The sequence below is a fragment of the Anarrhichthys ocellatus genome, unplaced genomic scaffold, assembly GCF_004355925.1.
Source record: "Anarrhichthys ocellatus isolate YVR2014 unplaced genomic scaffold, GSC_Weel_1.0 scaffold5, whole genome shotgun sequence".
Taxonomy (NCBI): domain Eukaryota; kingdom Metazoa; phylum Chordata; class Actinopteri; order Perciformes; family Anarhichadidae; genus Anarrhichthys; species Anarrhichthys ocellatus.
Window position 1 is genome coordinate 4,281,578 of NW_022280035.1, and position 15,695 is coordinate 4,297,272.

The 15,695-nt window shown below is 40.6% G+C and overlaps 2 protein-coding genes across 7 annotated transcripts in view; one reads left to right on the plus strand and one right to left on the minus strand.

The window, feature by feature from the left end:
* The window catches only part of ppp1r12b (protein phosphatase 1, regulatory subunit 12B), a 24,428-nt gene extending 22,182 nt beyond the window's left edge, over nucleotides 1-2,246 (plus strand). For 2 of the 4 annotated variants that reach the window (XM_031845388.1, XM_031845392.1), the window contains one exon: nucleotides 61-2,246. In XM_031845388.1, the coding sequence (XP_031701248.1) occupies nucleotides 61-147 (87 nt within the window). In that variant the 3' untranslated portion in view covers nucleotides 148-2,246. The remainder of the gene's footprint in view (nucleotides 1-60) is intronic. The other 2 variants (XM_031845389.1, XM_031845391.1) reach the window with 1 other exon arrangement.
* Nucleotides 2,247-2,353: 107 nt separating this feature from the next.
* LOC116382376 (synaptotagmin-2-like) overlaps nucleotides 2,354-15,695 on the minus strand; it is a 54,668-nt gene continuing 41,326 nt past the window's right edge. For 2 of the 3 annotated variants that reach the window (XM_031845384.1, XM_031845385.1), the window contains 6 exons: nucleotides 12,554-12,691; nucleotides 12,234-12,401; nucleotides 11,597-11,764; nucleotides 10,295-10,412; nucleotides 9,804-9,937; nucleotides 2,354-8,233 (listed from right to left, as the gene is read on the minus strand). In XM_031845384.1, coding sequence (XP_031701244.1) covers nucleotides 8,018-8,233; nucleotides 9,804-9,937; nucleotides 10,295-10,412; nucleotides 11,597-11,764; nucleotides 12,234-12,401; nucleotides 12,554-12,691 — 942 coding nt within the window. In that variant the 3' untranslated portion in view covers nucleotides 2,354-8,017. The remainder of the gene's footprint in view (nucleotides 8,234-9,803; nucleotides 9,938-10,294; nucleotides 10,413-11,596; nucleotides 11,765-12,233; nucleotides 12,402-12,553; nucleotides 12,692-15,695) is intronic. The other variant, XM_031845386.1, reaches the window with a different exon arrangement.

The following is a 15,695-nucleotide window of genomic DNA, read 5'->3' on the forward strand; positions in this document are numbered from 1 at the left end:
GTATGTATGTGTGTTATGATGTCATGTTCTAAAATACTTTCTTTCCTTCTGCGGCCCCAGGTCTTAACAGAGCTCAAGTCAGACAACCAGAGGCTAAAGGATGAGAATGGGGCTCTCATTCGAGTCATCAGCAAACTGTCCAAATGAAAAGATGTCTGAAGCTCCTGTTCTGTGTCTGTGGACGCTCCGACCCTGATGGCAGTTTAATCATCCACGGTGTCTCGAGCTGTCTCTCTGAGCTACGAACGATGGCTGCTTTGCAGAAATAAATTCCTGTTGGGACTTGTAAAGGTCCAAAGAGAAGTGTTAAAGAGTTTCAGTCAAATTTCACATTCACCAAATAGGGACCAGTTGTGCTGTTTGAATAACCTGTTAACGCACAGTTCAAACAAAACCATGGGTTTGCATGAAGGTACTATTTCTAATATTATAACCACACGTTTGTTGCTACATCGCCCACTGCAAAAAAGTATTTTAGTGTTGTCTTAATTGTGAAAGAGGAGAGAAGTCAAGGGCCCCAAAGGCCACTTTGGCATGGATATATGATTGTTCAATATATGAGCACAAAGGTAATATGAGGCCAAACCAAACAGGTGCTCCGGTTCCAGAAGCAAAAAACTACATATTAGTATGAATCCAGCAGGGCATCTGAGTAGTAAGATATTCTAATGGATATTTGCATCAGACTAAAAATGTGTTTTGTATAACATTTTTATCTAAGATGTTATATGAAGGAAATTTTCAAAATGTTTACGCTATGACAAAGATGTTAGGGCTTAATAAGATGCATACTTTGGTGTGTTTTTTGCCTTGATTGACAACTTTCTCAGGTCTGTCACCCAGCTGTACCTGCTCACCACACAACGCCTCTTAAATTAGGATTTCGTAACTTTAACTTCTGTAAACTGTTGACCCAAAACTTCCCTTTAGCAAAGCATTTCCAACTGGGTTGATATGGTTTTCTTGACATTTCAGTCAAAAAATTAACTTTTATGATAATGTCCCCATGTATTTGATCCGGTCGACCGACCGTATGTTATGTCTTTCTTCACTGGTTTTAGTTTCCATGATAACGTAATTTCACGTTTGCCAAATTCTGTTCATCGGTTCTTTGTGTGTTTTCAGTAGCCATTCTAATTTCTTTTTTTTTGTCCTTTTGCTTCAAAACAGCAGAATGGTGTTTAAGTGTGTGTGAAAGAAAGTGTCCTTTCTTCTGTAATAGAGATATATTTATTTATTTATGCGTTTCTTCGTTCTAATCTTTGTTTACTGGATTTGTGTATGAGGAATACACCAATTTTCCTTGGTCGTCTCCTTGGCCATCTTTCTGTTAGGTGAGGAAAAAACGCAAATGCCCAAATCTTCCACAATATTGTTTGATTAATAATGAATAAATATTGAGCACAATACAAGGTTCTGAGGAATAAACTTGTCCTTACATGTGGTGTAGAATTACATAGATTCTAACTTGTTGTGTTTTGATATTGTCACGATAGATTAAGTTAAATTGAATTAATTATTGCCCAAAGGCAGTTGCCAGCTTATTACTGTAGGTATACCTGGCTACATCTAATGCGAACCCATACTACAGCCCTGCAATGAATTCCATCTTTTTTGTTCTGGTCATCTGGCCATTGAGGCCATAATTAAAGGTGCTACTGCATTGTGTTGCAAACAAAAAATGTAAAATGTTAACTAGTCAGTCTACTTAATGAGAAGTACAAATAAAACCATGAAAGAGGCTGCTGCCTTGAGTGCAATCACCTTCACTTTATTCATAAAGAGGTTACATCATTCCTGGTTCAAAACAGTGTGGTTTTTATCATATTTAATGTATAAAACTGCCAGACTCAGATTGTATTAAGATTCCTTTAGCTGTAGAGTTGCTAGCGGTGATGAATAGTGTGCCAGAGACATAAATGATTTTGGTATCTGTCTTCTCTTCACTTTAATCAACGAGTTGACGTAGTCCCATATAAGTCCCCAGTGTTTGATGTATTCCTTTAATAACAGTGTGATGGTTTCGGGGTCCGACCAGGGCCACATGCAGTAACACCAGTGTTATCTTTGATCACATCCAGTAATTTACTCAAAACTACAAATGAGGCACAACAATTTCCACACATGCTGTCGATATATTGAACTATGCAGCATCTTGTATTGAAAATGTTTGTAATGTGTTGATGATTACATAATACACGCACATCGGTTTACTCACTTTGCTTAATAAACTGTAAAGGAACGGAGATGTTTCTCAGTGTGACGTTAATGTATCATCATCATTAGCATATCATAGCATCGGAGGCAGAGAGATCATTAGGGAACACTTTGCTTATTGAACACAAACAAATCATGGTAATTAAAAGGCCTTTATTTCCTATTTGTTTTTTTACAGAACTGGTAACACATATGATAAATTTGTAATAAGTTATTTGGTTCCCTTGATAACTTTATAAGGATCCCCAACGTTTGTCCACATAAGGGTCAAGAGGAGTTTGTGAGCAACGTTTGTGTCCAGTCAAGGGCTAAAGCATGCGATCCACAGTAGGCACAAGTACTGACATGAACACGCGCACCACGACACTAGACACGAAGAAACACAGCTAGAGGACACATCCTGACTGTCCTCCGACTCTTTAAAAGATGAAGAGAAAGCGGGGAGAAAAAAAAGAAGAAAAAGAGTCTTGAGAATACAGTTGCATCAGGGGATGAGAGGAGGAGGACGAAGCGCTCAAGAGGAGAGTTTGGTACGGTCCTGCATGTTTGGCAGTATACGGTATATCCATGTAAACATGAAGGCCGGCATTCTTTACGCTCATCAAAAGCAGATTCAGAGGAGAAATCGACGAGCCTGCTTCCTATTCAGCATAATGATACTGATGGGACGTAGCTGGTTACACATAAACAGGACAAAGACGCAAACAAAAAGCAAACGTGATTCTGGCATCGATTCAAACACAGTTCTACATTCTATATTAGAAGTATACATCACGAAAAAACAAATAAAGACAGAAGGAGTGATTACACATATGCACAAGAATACACAGAAGAAATACAGCCAGTAATAGAGGAGACAAGACAACATGTTTCAAAGTGGTGTCTTTACCCGCTGAGAGGCGTCTCAACACATTTTCGACAGGGTGGTGAATGATCTACTGAACTTTGGATGTTTTCCCTTTTTAAATCCCAGCGTTTGTTAGAGAGACAAAACAAAACAAAAAAAGCTAGTTCTGTGAACGGTGCTCTAGAACTGCGTCTGCACAGCTGAAACAGCTCACAGTCTCAGCTGCAGTTGTGCATAAGGTATTGTACATCAACACAGCTAGGAACAACCCCCATATTTCAAATAGAACTAAGATTGTTTGAGTATTACGGTCATACACACAAAGATGGACATTTAAGAATGAGTAATGTGTCCCGTGCATGCAGACCTGTACTGTATCTGGTATTTATTTTTTTCCAGTGCTGTGTTATTTGCACCACGTCTGCTAAAGGGTCTACACTTCGTCTACTTATCCCACAAACACACACAGCTCCCAGTCTCTGTCCCCCATAGAACTTGGATGTGATGTGACTGCAGTGACCCGAGCAGTAAAAAGGGAACAAATCTCTTTAAATGTGCTATAAATTGACCTGTAATCACATTTGCCTCATCATCCGATGTGTTCCGCTGGCCTCCGTGTGAATTGTTATTTTGGCTTTGTAGACTCACACGGCGTCGACGAACGCAGGCAACTGTAAGCAGGTGCTGGCAGTACTTTGTAAAACACACTGAAATCTTGTATTTGAATTGTTTTCAGTGCATCTTTTGGTCACAATCAGTAACAAATATGGGACAGTGAATAACTATAATATTGCTTTTAGACAATGTGCAGCGTTGCACATCACATTGAAGATTGTTGCCAGGATTGGTAGATGGCAGGTGGACGTTTACTTCAGAAAAAATTCAACGACTGAGGTAAACTTAAAGGTAGTTCAACATTTTGGGAAAAAAAGGCCTATTCGCAAATAAGATCATTTCCCAAAACTTGGAACTACTACTTCTTCGTGAAAATCATAAATCTATGCATAGTTCTATGGGAGGGATTTAGGCCTAAAACTTGGGTGCCAGTTTTAAGTTTCTCTCTTTTTTGCTTTGCGATTGTTGGATCTCTATCTACTTTGTTTTGTTGCTTGAGCAATATGCTAAACAAACCAACAGAAAAGCGTCAGCGTGATCACCAGCAGTGTGTTATTGATTGTAGATGTGGTCACTAGTACAGCCTGCTGTTAAACCATAAGAAGAGAAACTTGACTCGGGACCCAGTTTGGTTCATAAATTGCACTCAGCCCAAGAAAAGAATACACACACTCTCTCTCTCTATCTCTCTCTGTATATATATATATATATATATATATATACATATACTTTAACTTTAACAGTATTATTGAGAACCTATTGTGATTTTATATATATTATTTATACTATCAAAACAAGGCATATACGTTACTAATCACAATACTGTAAATTCAGCTACCTCTATGAAACAAGGACGTTAACAGCTTGGAAGGTAGAAAAAGACACACTCGCTCTATTAAACTCACAACTGTTCTCAAAGCTCACATATACAGAAAAGTGGGTTTTGCCCTCTTGGTGAACAAAGACCTCTGAACGGAATGTAAAAGAGAAACACTGGCCAAGGAAAATGAAGACATGTCAAGATTTTTTTTTTCTTCATAAATAAACTAGCTACTCAGCGTTAGTGCTTGAGTTTTATGGCTTTAGTTTTGTCTTATTCATTTGTCTTGTATACACGTACACGTATTGTATAATAAACACAGTAAAAGAGACACAGCCGTGAAGGGTTTCAGGTCATTTAAATACTGTAGAAGTGAAAAATAAAAACGTCCAAGTAAAGAAAGAGAGAAGAAGGGATTCCAAGTCATTTGTGTCCACTGGAAAGGGATATTTCATTTTTTAGCCTCTGGAAATTCATTTCATACAATGATATGATCCAACAGACTTCACTAATGGCACAAATAACGACTCCTACAATCCACCAACAGATCGCAGAAATATTCAATCTTCCTCTAACAAATTATTCCAGAGCAACACCGTGCTAAATGTGTTAGAAAAAAAGTCGTATTATAGACTTGGAAACCCCCTCCCCCCCATCCCAAACATAAAAAAATGTAAAACATATTACTGTTTAAAAAAAAAAAAGCAATAGCAATACAATTCTGAAATAAGTCAAACATTGGCCTTCAGATAAGTGCTGAAACAACATGGCAGATAAATGGCATCAAATCAAAGTTTTGATCACAAGGAAGTATATAGCAAGCATTTTCATCCTACATGAACTCACACACAGTACTGGACGACACACTTGCTAAAGATTTTTAGGCGTGGAAAGGTTCGTATTAGTAATAGTACTCTAATATTTGAATGAGATTCTCTCCAATGACCCTCATGGAAAATAAATACACATTTGTTTCATTTAGAAAATATACAGTGCGTCTTTTTTTTCCCCTTCGTTTGTGTTATTAAAATGACAAATGACACCCATTTACGTACACGAGATATTTTTGCTTCGTCTCTAAAACATGCTTCTATGTACAGTATTTTGTATAACCATGCAGTATCAACGTGTATGAACTATGTATATAGGCAAAACTACACACCAATGGGTTGCTTGATTGCTTCCATGTTGCCTTTTCTTTAGTGCTGCTTCATCAACAGAGGAAAAAAGATTACGTGAGAAGAAAAACTGAAAAATCTGAACATGGTCTATGTTGGTTATAAAAAAATAAAAATTCACAATTTCCAACAGAGAAAGATACAAGAGCCAGCATTCATTAAATTCCAAAAACGTTGTAGTACTGTCTACATTTGATTTAAATTGACTTTGCATTTTCTTGCACACACTCAATGAGTAGATTTTGCTGTTGGAGCTCACGGACAGCACTGATTTAAATGAAGAACTGAACCGGCAAGCAGGTGTACCTGGGCCCAAGCACCCAACTCATATCAGGATTATAAATAGCAAATACGAACTCACCAATTTATTCAGGGTTGATGAGTTTGGGTCAAACAACAGTTTGGATTTTGTCAGAAGTAAAAGTTCATGATTCCTCTTCAACAGATTCACAAATACACTGAGCCAATGACATTGTGTGAAGGAGACCAGGAGCATTAGATCGTAATGTGTCCCTTTACTTTTCAGAGGAGTCCGTTTGTATGAGGAGAGCTTTCCTGCATGCCACGTGTGCCACAGAACAATTCAATCTCACAACATTTTATAAGTAATGAAAAAAATCTACACGGATCGAAGAACAGTGTCAAATTACCACAGAACAGAATAATACCCAGTAGTGCAATTAAATTCAACAGTTTGGTAAGCTGTGTATAAAGTACACACGGATCAGTGCCTTCTTCCAGCCCATATCCTTGCAATCAAGTGAGAATCGTAATATTCAAACAATCAAAACACATACACAAAAAGCTGAGCCAAAACAAAGCAACAGCAACAAAACAACTGCTTACATAATGCTCCCCCCTGCTTTTTTTTCTTCTCTTTCTTAAAACCAGCAGTTATAAATAACATAAACAATTAAAGCTCTGGTTTCTGAGGGTACTTAAACATAACATTTGGATTTAAAGTGCACGAGGAATAAAAGTATTTGAAGTTAAATAAAATACAGCTGGATAAATAAAAGGAGAGAGAGAGAGATAGAAAAAGTAAAGAAATGAAGAGAACAACACCGCTTACTGGAAGGCGTCCCTGGTAGTTGAAAATTGCTTATTTTGTTACTTTGAAGGCTTGTCTCCTTTATGACTGTAAGACGGTTATAGGGATTCCTTTGGAGTAAAACCCTTGTATCAAGTCCATGACTAATGGCAGTAGCACAAGTGAGATACAGAATCAGAGGCGTTGGGAGGGGAGGTGGTAGACTGCAGGCAGTAATCGACACCTTGTAAATATCATGTCATTGGTTGGAATCAGTCTCTGTTGTAACCGCTCTGATATTTCCTTGCTTTTTCTTGTTCAAATGACAGACACATCGCCTTTTTGCCAATATCAAAAAATACGTAAATACCCCCCCCCTTTTTCTTTTTTTTTAACCAAAAATGCACCACTCCCTGTTCCCTAATGTACCATTTCATGGATAAACTAACACCAGTCGCGAGCCTTATGTTACCGAAAAAAAAGAAAAACAAGCGCTCAAACTTTTGAATCCAACGTTTCATTCTCATCATGTGGAGTATTTGAATAATAACAACCCGTTTAGAAAAAAAGGCATGGAGTTTCAGTTTCCTCTCAGTTTTCCTGAGACGATGGGCGGAAGGTTAACTAATCAAAAAGGCAGTGTGTTTGTGGGTAACTGGACATGTGCCTATCCCTACTTGCTACCCAACTCTAGGAATGTACTTCAAACTAACAGAATCATCTAGTATGACAACTGGCAGGTGTGAAACATGGTGCACAATACACCTACGGAATGGACCTGCTTGTGTTATTTCTCTATCATATGGCAGTATAAAGCATTTTATTATTAAGCACTATTCTAAGCAAACCGTGTCACTAAAGGGAAGGGGTGAGAAGTACAATGTGAGAGAATGTATGTTTTATCCCCTCTATCACCAGATTCCCATATAGCACTCTTACTGGTCTTTGTAGTCTACTCTGTATTCTTATTAATGGAACCACAACCCCAATACAAAAATAGATCTAAAGGAAATCAACGGAGTATCTGTCCATCCTGTAACTTGTCTTCTTTTTTCAATGACATGATTTCATATAACATGATGCTTTTTTTAAACTATATTTCCCATCATGTTCAGTGATATCGATGGATCTTTTGAAAGGAGAGAGGAGGAGGGGGGTTGGGTGGGGGGGAGGGTCAGAGGGAGCAGATGTACAGTTGGGGTGTTCTTCTGGAATATACACTGATATGTGGGACCTGGGGACATGATGGGAAATGCATGGGTGGGTAAGGTGGAAGTGGGGACGATGCGTTCAGGGGTGGGTCGGGGAGTTTACTTCTTGGCATTCAGCGCTGCGAGGGCGGCATCCACCTCCTCCTCTGGCTGCAGCGGATGCCACTGGGCGATGGGGCGACGGGGGTTCGCCAGCATGTCGGACCAGTGTTTCAGCCCGGCCCCCGTGCTCTTGCTTCCCACCAAGATCTTCCCAATGGCATCGTTCTTGCCAATCTTGTCATAATCCAGCACTGTGATCACAGCTAGGATTTTCTGGGAGAGAAAGCATCACAACAAGGTTCAGAACGCCACGGTGATTACACGGACATGAGGGCTGGAAAGAATTTTACTCAAATACTTATAAAAGTATTTCAGTTGATGGCGCAGCATGCCCAGTGTTTGGGCGTGCAGTGATCCTATTGTGGAGGCTGGTACCAGCAGGGGCTCTGGTTGGGTGTTCAGTGTCTTGCTTATTTCTATCTTCATAAATATTGCAGATTAGATTGTTTCTGCGTTTCATATTGTAAAAATACATTTACTACCATTTTTTGATAAAATGTGTTTTTTGCATGTTTGATGCTGATTTGTATGCCACATCAACAATGTAGAAAATCAATTAGCAAAGCATTCTCCAAAGAAATGACAGTACTTCTTGCTTGGTAAATTAACTTGGATTTAAACAGCGCCTTTCTAGTCTTCCGACCACTACATGCCAATATTCACCCATTCACACATATATTCATACACTGATGGCAAAGGCTGCTCAACAGGATCTAATCAGATCATGATGGTTAAGCCTTCAGGAGCAATTTGGGGTTCAGTATCTTCGACATGTGGAGTCGGGGATCGAACCGCCGACATTCCGATGATTGGATGACCCGCTGTACCTTGCTCAGGTCTGAGCTGAGGCTAATTGGCTGAGGTCTGAGCCAGGTAACCACAGCATATATATATATATATACTGTATGCATGGCCATGAACAGAAAGTCTCAAGGTTCCAGCAACAGTTTAACGTAAAAAAAAATACACTTATGTGCTTTCTTGCTGAGAGTTAGATGAGAAGATTGATATTATATATTGTTTCTTTCATGTGTACAAAAAACACCGAGTGAAAAAACAACAAGGTTTTGCGCTAGTTGGACGATAGCAGAGACTTCCTGGAGTTTCTACTGGTTCAAGACTTCATGCTAAGCTAAACTGGCTTCTGGCTATAGCCTTATATTTACCGGACAGATGGACATGAGTGTGGCACAGATCTTCTGATGATCGAACTCTCGAGCAAGAAAGCAAATAAGCTTAATTCCCAAAGCGTCAAATTACTGTGAAATGTGGTGAAAATAGCAGAAGTAGAGAAGAGTCATGAAGCCAGCAAACTGTCTCAGTTGTGTTAGTTAAACAGCGATATCTTTCTCAAATCTGCTAACATACTCGCTCCTGGTCATAACAGACCAAATGAGGCTGTAGCAGCAAAACTCAAAGAGTGTAGTTAACTGAGCATTTTACTGCTTATGAATTCCCAAATCTACCAATTAAAAGATGATGAAGTGACAAAACGATAGAAATTGGTTGCATATACAGGTGTGTTCCCATCCCCAGCTTTATCTTAAAGAAACCGCCTGTGGTGCGTAAGGGTATTATTTGTGTCCATATAATTGCCGGATGATAGATTACTTGGTAGGGCTCAGATCTGGATCTGGGTATACAATTGCCTTTTTACAGTGATTAGTAAAAACTATTTTTGCCTGTAAAAAGGGCTTTTTTACACCAGTGCTTCCTTCAGAATGTAGTCTTTCCACCCCTGCTAGCTCCTAAATGATGTTACCAAGGTAGTCCATGTCCTTACCTGCATTTGGTCAATAGGAATCTCAAAGCTGAAGGACTCATTGTAATACGGATTCAAAGTGTTCTTCTTCACTGTCGTCTTCTTCTTCTTCAGCCTCTTTCCATTTTGCAGCAAGTTAATTTTCACGTAGGGATCTGAAAAAGAAAAGAAAGAAAGAAGGCAAGAAATCGTGATGAAGCAGATAAAAGAAACAGCCTAGCACATGCACCTTTGGGTTGCAGTGCTGCAATGCACCAACAGATGGGGCCAATGCTGAAGCCAAGGGGGAGCGAGAGCTGGTGCATGGCAAGCACTGCAGCGTCAGCACGTGAGCTGAGCAGGAACGACCTAACTCACAGGCACGTTCCTGTATTCACTGCAGTCCCACTGCACGCATCCAAATGTCACATTAAGCTGATGTGTTGTTGTCAAATTGTGCACGCTGAAACAGTGTCAAGTGCGATGGCGTGATAATGAAATGCAGTATCTGATGCTCGGCTCTGTGTGTTTACCTGACAGTCCTCCCACGTCCATTTTCTTCAGGTTCTTGGCCTCGAGAATGCAGATGGTAAGTTTGCCAGCAGTCGGGACGTAACGCAGAGAGATGCAAATGTCACCCAGCTTCTCCGGCTGTTAGGCGGAGGGAGGGATGGGGAGAGAAAGTTAAAGATGGTCTGACGCAGAATTGATGTCTTCTCTCTGATGTACAATACACTGCACAAGTACACAGTACACTGCACAAATACACAAACTGTCCCTTTGGAATCACATTTTAAAGACACATCGTCAATACAAATAATAAACGTTTGTCTTGTCAGCAGAAATTATTGGTATCCTTAAGTACATCTCGTTGGCCTTTTCAAGGTAAATAAATGCATCCGAGACCGTAAGCAACTGAGTGATTATTTCATCTTAAGGTGGCTCTGGGGACTTTCCATTGATTAAAACCTGTTTTTCATATTCTGGTGCAGCATAATGGTGAATTCACATTACAGGCTGCATGGCTACAGAGGAGGCAGTTGATTAGAAAAAAAAAGAGTGTCCTTCAGCCCTGTGAATCTCATTGGTAAACAGACAAAGTGGCCCCCTTGTGCCCGAGGGTATTTTTGTATTACGTCATCAGCTGAGTTGGCTGTTCATGCTGCTCTATATGAAGAAATGTGTTTCAGTAGTTTAAAACGTCTTTTACAGTTGGCAAAGACAATTATAAGACTTCTATCGGCTGCTATTAGATACTATTGTCACTATTTACACATCAAGCAGTTGCAGAGCAACATTAGCATTCATTTGGAGTCTTGTTGATGGCCATCTGGTGAATGTAAGTCATAGTCACTCTCTTTTGATCTCCATCAACTCCTGAGGAAAATCTGGATCCCAATTAGCTGTTAAATAATCGATTATGTTCGCCAGCTAGTGGCTATCTGTCTGCTGTTTGGTGCTGCTGAGCAGGAAGTATACAGTCATTTATTTAGAGCTTGTTTGTTTTGATGAAAACAGCTGCCTGCTGAGGCTGAAATAAAAAACGCTGTAAGAGCAGAGACAGTGAACCAAACAAGCAAATTTGTCGGCCAAACAGCTAAATAATGAGCCTAAAGTCATTATAAAGCTCCGTAAAGTAGAGCGGTGCTGCAGATTCAGGTGATAACTCATCACTAGGCGCGTCCCCTTCTACATTGTAAAACTATAAATTATAAGCTTGTCGATATTGGTATTGGCCTCAACTAGTAAAACAGGCATCTCTCCGACATCAGTGGAAGTAATGGACTTAAACGGCAGCGTGCTAAAAGTAACACAAAACACAGCACGACTCTTACCTCTTCTTGGTCTGCGCTGTCCAGGTCTCTCCACTCCTCAATTGGCTTTGCCAGGTCAAGGGTGTTCATGGGTATTTTAATCTCTCCGATGACATCATGTTTAGAGAAGCGATCGAAGTCATAGACTGACATGACCAGAGACTTTCCTCCCATCTCTTGGAATGGAATCTGGAAGACAGAAAGTAATCCCGTTTCACTAATCAGTATCGGGTTGTTTTTTCTTCCTTGCAGCATCATATCAGAACTACACAGCAGTATGGGTTGTGACTTTGACGTGGAGCGCAAAATGGCTTTACTAAATAACATGCAGCTTCAGCAGAACTCGCCTGACTTTGACAAAGATAAAGGTGCTGGAATTGTTTTTCTATAGAGCTGTGTCAGCAGGCAAGTTGCACCAGAGGTGGCCCTCTCCTTTAATTTGATTCCCGACCACATTCTCCTTGTCACAGACACCTTTAGTACGTCTGCTGGCCAGAGGTATTTGAGAAAAAGAACTCAGATTCAAAGTACTCGCAGACATAGAGAAAGATAGGAGGAGACATTCACCTTTAACAGGACTACGGATCAAACAGCTGGGCGTGCATGTTGTTTTAATAAGTAATAAGAAAAGGGGTGACTGCGAGGAGTTTCAGCTTACCTTGAAGATAAAGGTCTCATTGAAGACAGGATTGAGCGTTTTCTTGTGAACCTTTGTGTCGTACTTCTTCTTCTTGTCAGGGAGGACGAAGACCTTGACGTAGGGGTCAGAGGTGCCGCCGCTGTCCATGGAGAGCAGATCAGCTGCTTGCAGGATTCCCACAGTCAGCTGGGGAGGCAGGAAGTACGCCATTAAAAGTCAGTGAGCATTTCTCCAGCTCACGCGCCATCACTATGTTCATTCTCTTGTTTGAATTTTTTTTTATATTTAACTGTGGAAAAAAAACAAGAAAATGTTAAATAAACCACTCAAGTTCTTGCCTTGTTCTCCTGGAAGTCATAATCAATGGAGTACTGCAGCTTCCCAAGCTTTTCTTTCTCCTTCACTTCCTCCTCTTTCTCGTCCCCAGTCAGTCCAGGTTCCACGTCGTCTTCTTCATCATCATCATCCTGTTGTTTCTGCACACGGACAGAAGGGGGAGGGGAGGGGAGGGGGGGGGGGGCAGGCGGCAGAAGAAGAAGAGTGAGAGGGCGTTTCTGAGGTGGCGGCTGTGCTGAACACTAAACCTCGGGCATCAGCAGTCGGGTTAGCCACAGCACCTACCTGCCACTTGCCCACGCTCACCCCGGTGTTACTAGTGCAATCTGTTCATCGATGACCACAGTTGCAACTTGACTTGATTTCACTATTTCTTGGGTGACACCATTTGCTGTTTTCTTTTTTCATGAGCATTACATGTATGTTAAAATCTGCTAAAAGTCTGATGGAATGCAAAACGTTGTAGAAATGCCATTTGAAGAGAACTCTGTGTTATTGTTCAAAGAGTGGAGAGAGAAAGAGTGAGAAACAGAGAGAAACATCAGAATAAAAACAGTCACTATACAGGGGGTGGACAGAAAAACAGGAACACCTTATAATATACTACAAGCTAACACAACAGCCATGCAAAAGCCTCTGGAAGTTCTCCTTTTTCACTCATTAAAATGGTGATTTTCAAACGTTTTCAAATCAATCAATATGACCGTGTAGCTGCCTGTGATTGGGATATTACAGGGGGTGGACAAAATAATGGGAACTTTACATGAAACAGGACTTTGAAGGAACTGCAACGCGGTTACACAGGCAGCTAAACAGGCAGCTACACAAATCCCAAATATGACTCATGCCAAATGACTCATGAGTCACATTAACTTGTTAAAAAAAGTCTACAAAATCGTGTCGGCATATCCCACACAGAGGAATACTGCACAAGCAAAGATGAGCCAAATTCACAAGTAAACAAACTGGAGGACATTATGGGATATTTTCTCAAAAACACCACAAAGTTCAGTCTTTTTGACACAAAAGTGAACACTTCAAACCAGTACTTACTGCAGAGCTATTGCGCTCTATTGCACTATACTGCAAGGCGTTCTTGTTATATTGTCCACCCCGTGTGCAGCATTTCAAACACAAGCTGTCACAAGAAGCAGAGCTGCGAGGAATAGATTTGTGATCCTATCAAACTCCTGACGCAGTGATTCCTGAACACTTTTCTTGAAAAGCTCTGAAACTCCAACTGATAACGTAATCTGTTTGACAAACAATATAACTGTCTGCCGTTCATCTCCTCCTGACATCCCAAAGTGTCATTAATGTGTTTACACTGCTATTGCTGATTGAACTCCGGCCTGATTATTCTAGCGAACTGAATTGCTGGTAAATTCCCCAATTTATTCCAAACAGAGTCCAATTTTTTTCCCAGCTGATACTCAGATGTGAATTATTGTGATTCTTGATGAAGTTCTGGAACAAATATCAGCAGTTTACTGACAGTTAACTGCTCCCGAGATAACTGATGAAGAAGATAAATCAATCTTGCCTTTACATCTCACACCCAGTGACTCTTCAGTCTTTCGTCTCTTTTGGAGGCGGTCGTGACTAATCGAGTTTAAGCAATTTGCTCTGATATGAATAATAAAGTAAACTTTCATTTCTGATAGTGTATGAAGCTGGATAACATCTCAGTATGGCCTACTTTCCTATGGCTGTCTTCTTGAAAAAACACTGATGTCTTCGTAAGACTGGAGGGTCCAGCTACTCACTGATGAGCTGGAAGAGGAACAGGGCACACACACAAATAATACACATACCATCACACCCACTACACACCATACTTTACTGTGCACCCACACACACACACACACACACACACACACACACGCAGACACAGACACACGTTTTCTTACATGCAAGCTCTCATGCATGCTGAAAAACGCACTCTCTCTCTCACACACACACACACACACACACACGCATTCTCACACAATATCCATACATCTTTATTGTCGTAAATGCTTTTCATTCAAGCATGCCAGGCCACACAATGCAGGATCCACGTTTCTTTCTGATGGCAAATGTAAAATGAATTACCTCATAATTTCTGAAGACGGATAAAAGTACATTTTTTTTTAAACCCCTCCGACAAATTTTTATACACGTGTTCTGAGTGAGATGTACACATCCATGGAGGGATCATGCCATATTGAGAATTTCCAGCTGATCTCAAACTTCCAGTGGGGGTTCAAAGATAAAGACATGGTTTGTCTGAATGCATGCCCTTCGGTCAACTCAATGGGGTAAATTGCGAGCTCAGCGCTGAAGTTTTTTTGAAAAGACATACATGTTAAAACAGCCAGTCGATTGTAGCTTTAACTTTGTGTCGACTGAAATCGGGCCGAGTCAAGCGTGGGCAAACATTCTGTCCCACCATTTCTCCTCAGTGAGACCCAAGTGCTTCAGGGAGAGCGGGGGTCGATGACTGTCACCTAGTAATGTCAGCAGCATGGGTCATCCAGGAAAGTTACTCTCAAGTCAAGTTGTGGCCATTCAATGGTACCTACTGCAAGGGAATATGCTGGCCTTTGTCAAGAGACACAAACAGCTTTATCTGTCGTGGAACTCGGAGCGTGTTTGCACAAGTGGGGCGCAGCATGTGAATTTCAGACCCACGTCAATGTGTCTTCGGAGAGAAATTGTTTGCAATGTGTCAATTTTTTGGTTGGGTTGCACAGTCGAGGCCTGTCGTGGTGGAAACACTCTCGGTTAGGTAAAGTTCCAGCTTATTATTTGACAAATATCCAGCTTACCCCTTGCACATGCATGTTAGTGATCTCTAGTGAGTTGCTGAGTGCACTCGTCATTCAAAGGCTCAACCATAGGATGAGTTTCATGTTCATATCAAACCATAGACACTTAAACACGGCTTTGCTCTGTTGTTGTTGTTTTTTGCCAAAAATAATTGCAATCTCTGGATAATCAAGACATAGCAGTTGTTGCGGCATATCACTTCAGTGGACTTTGCGAAGCAGCTAAATCGTTCCCATAGATTCCTCAAGCACCCGCAGCACCTAAGCTTGCAAAAAACTAAGGAAGCCATAGCACTCATTGTCATCATCACTGCAATCCAACCCCTCCAAGCCC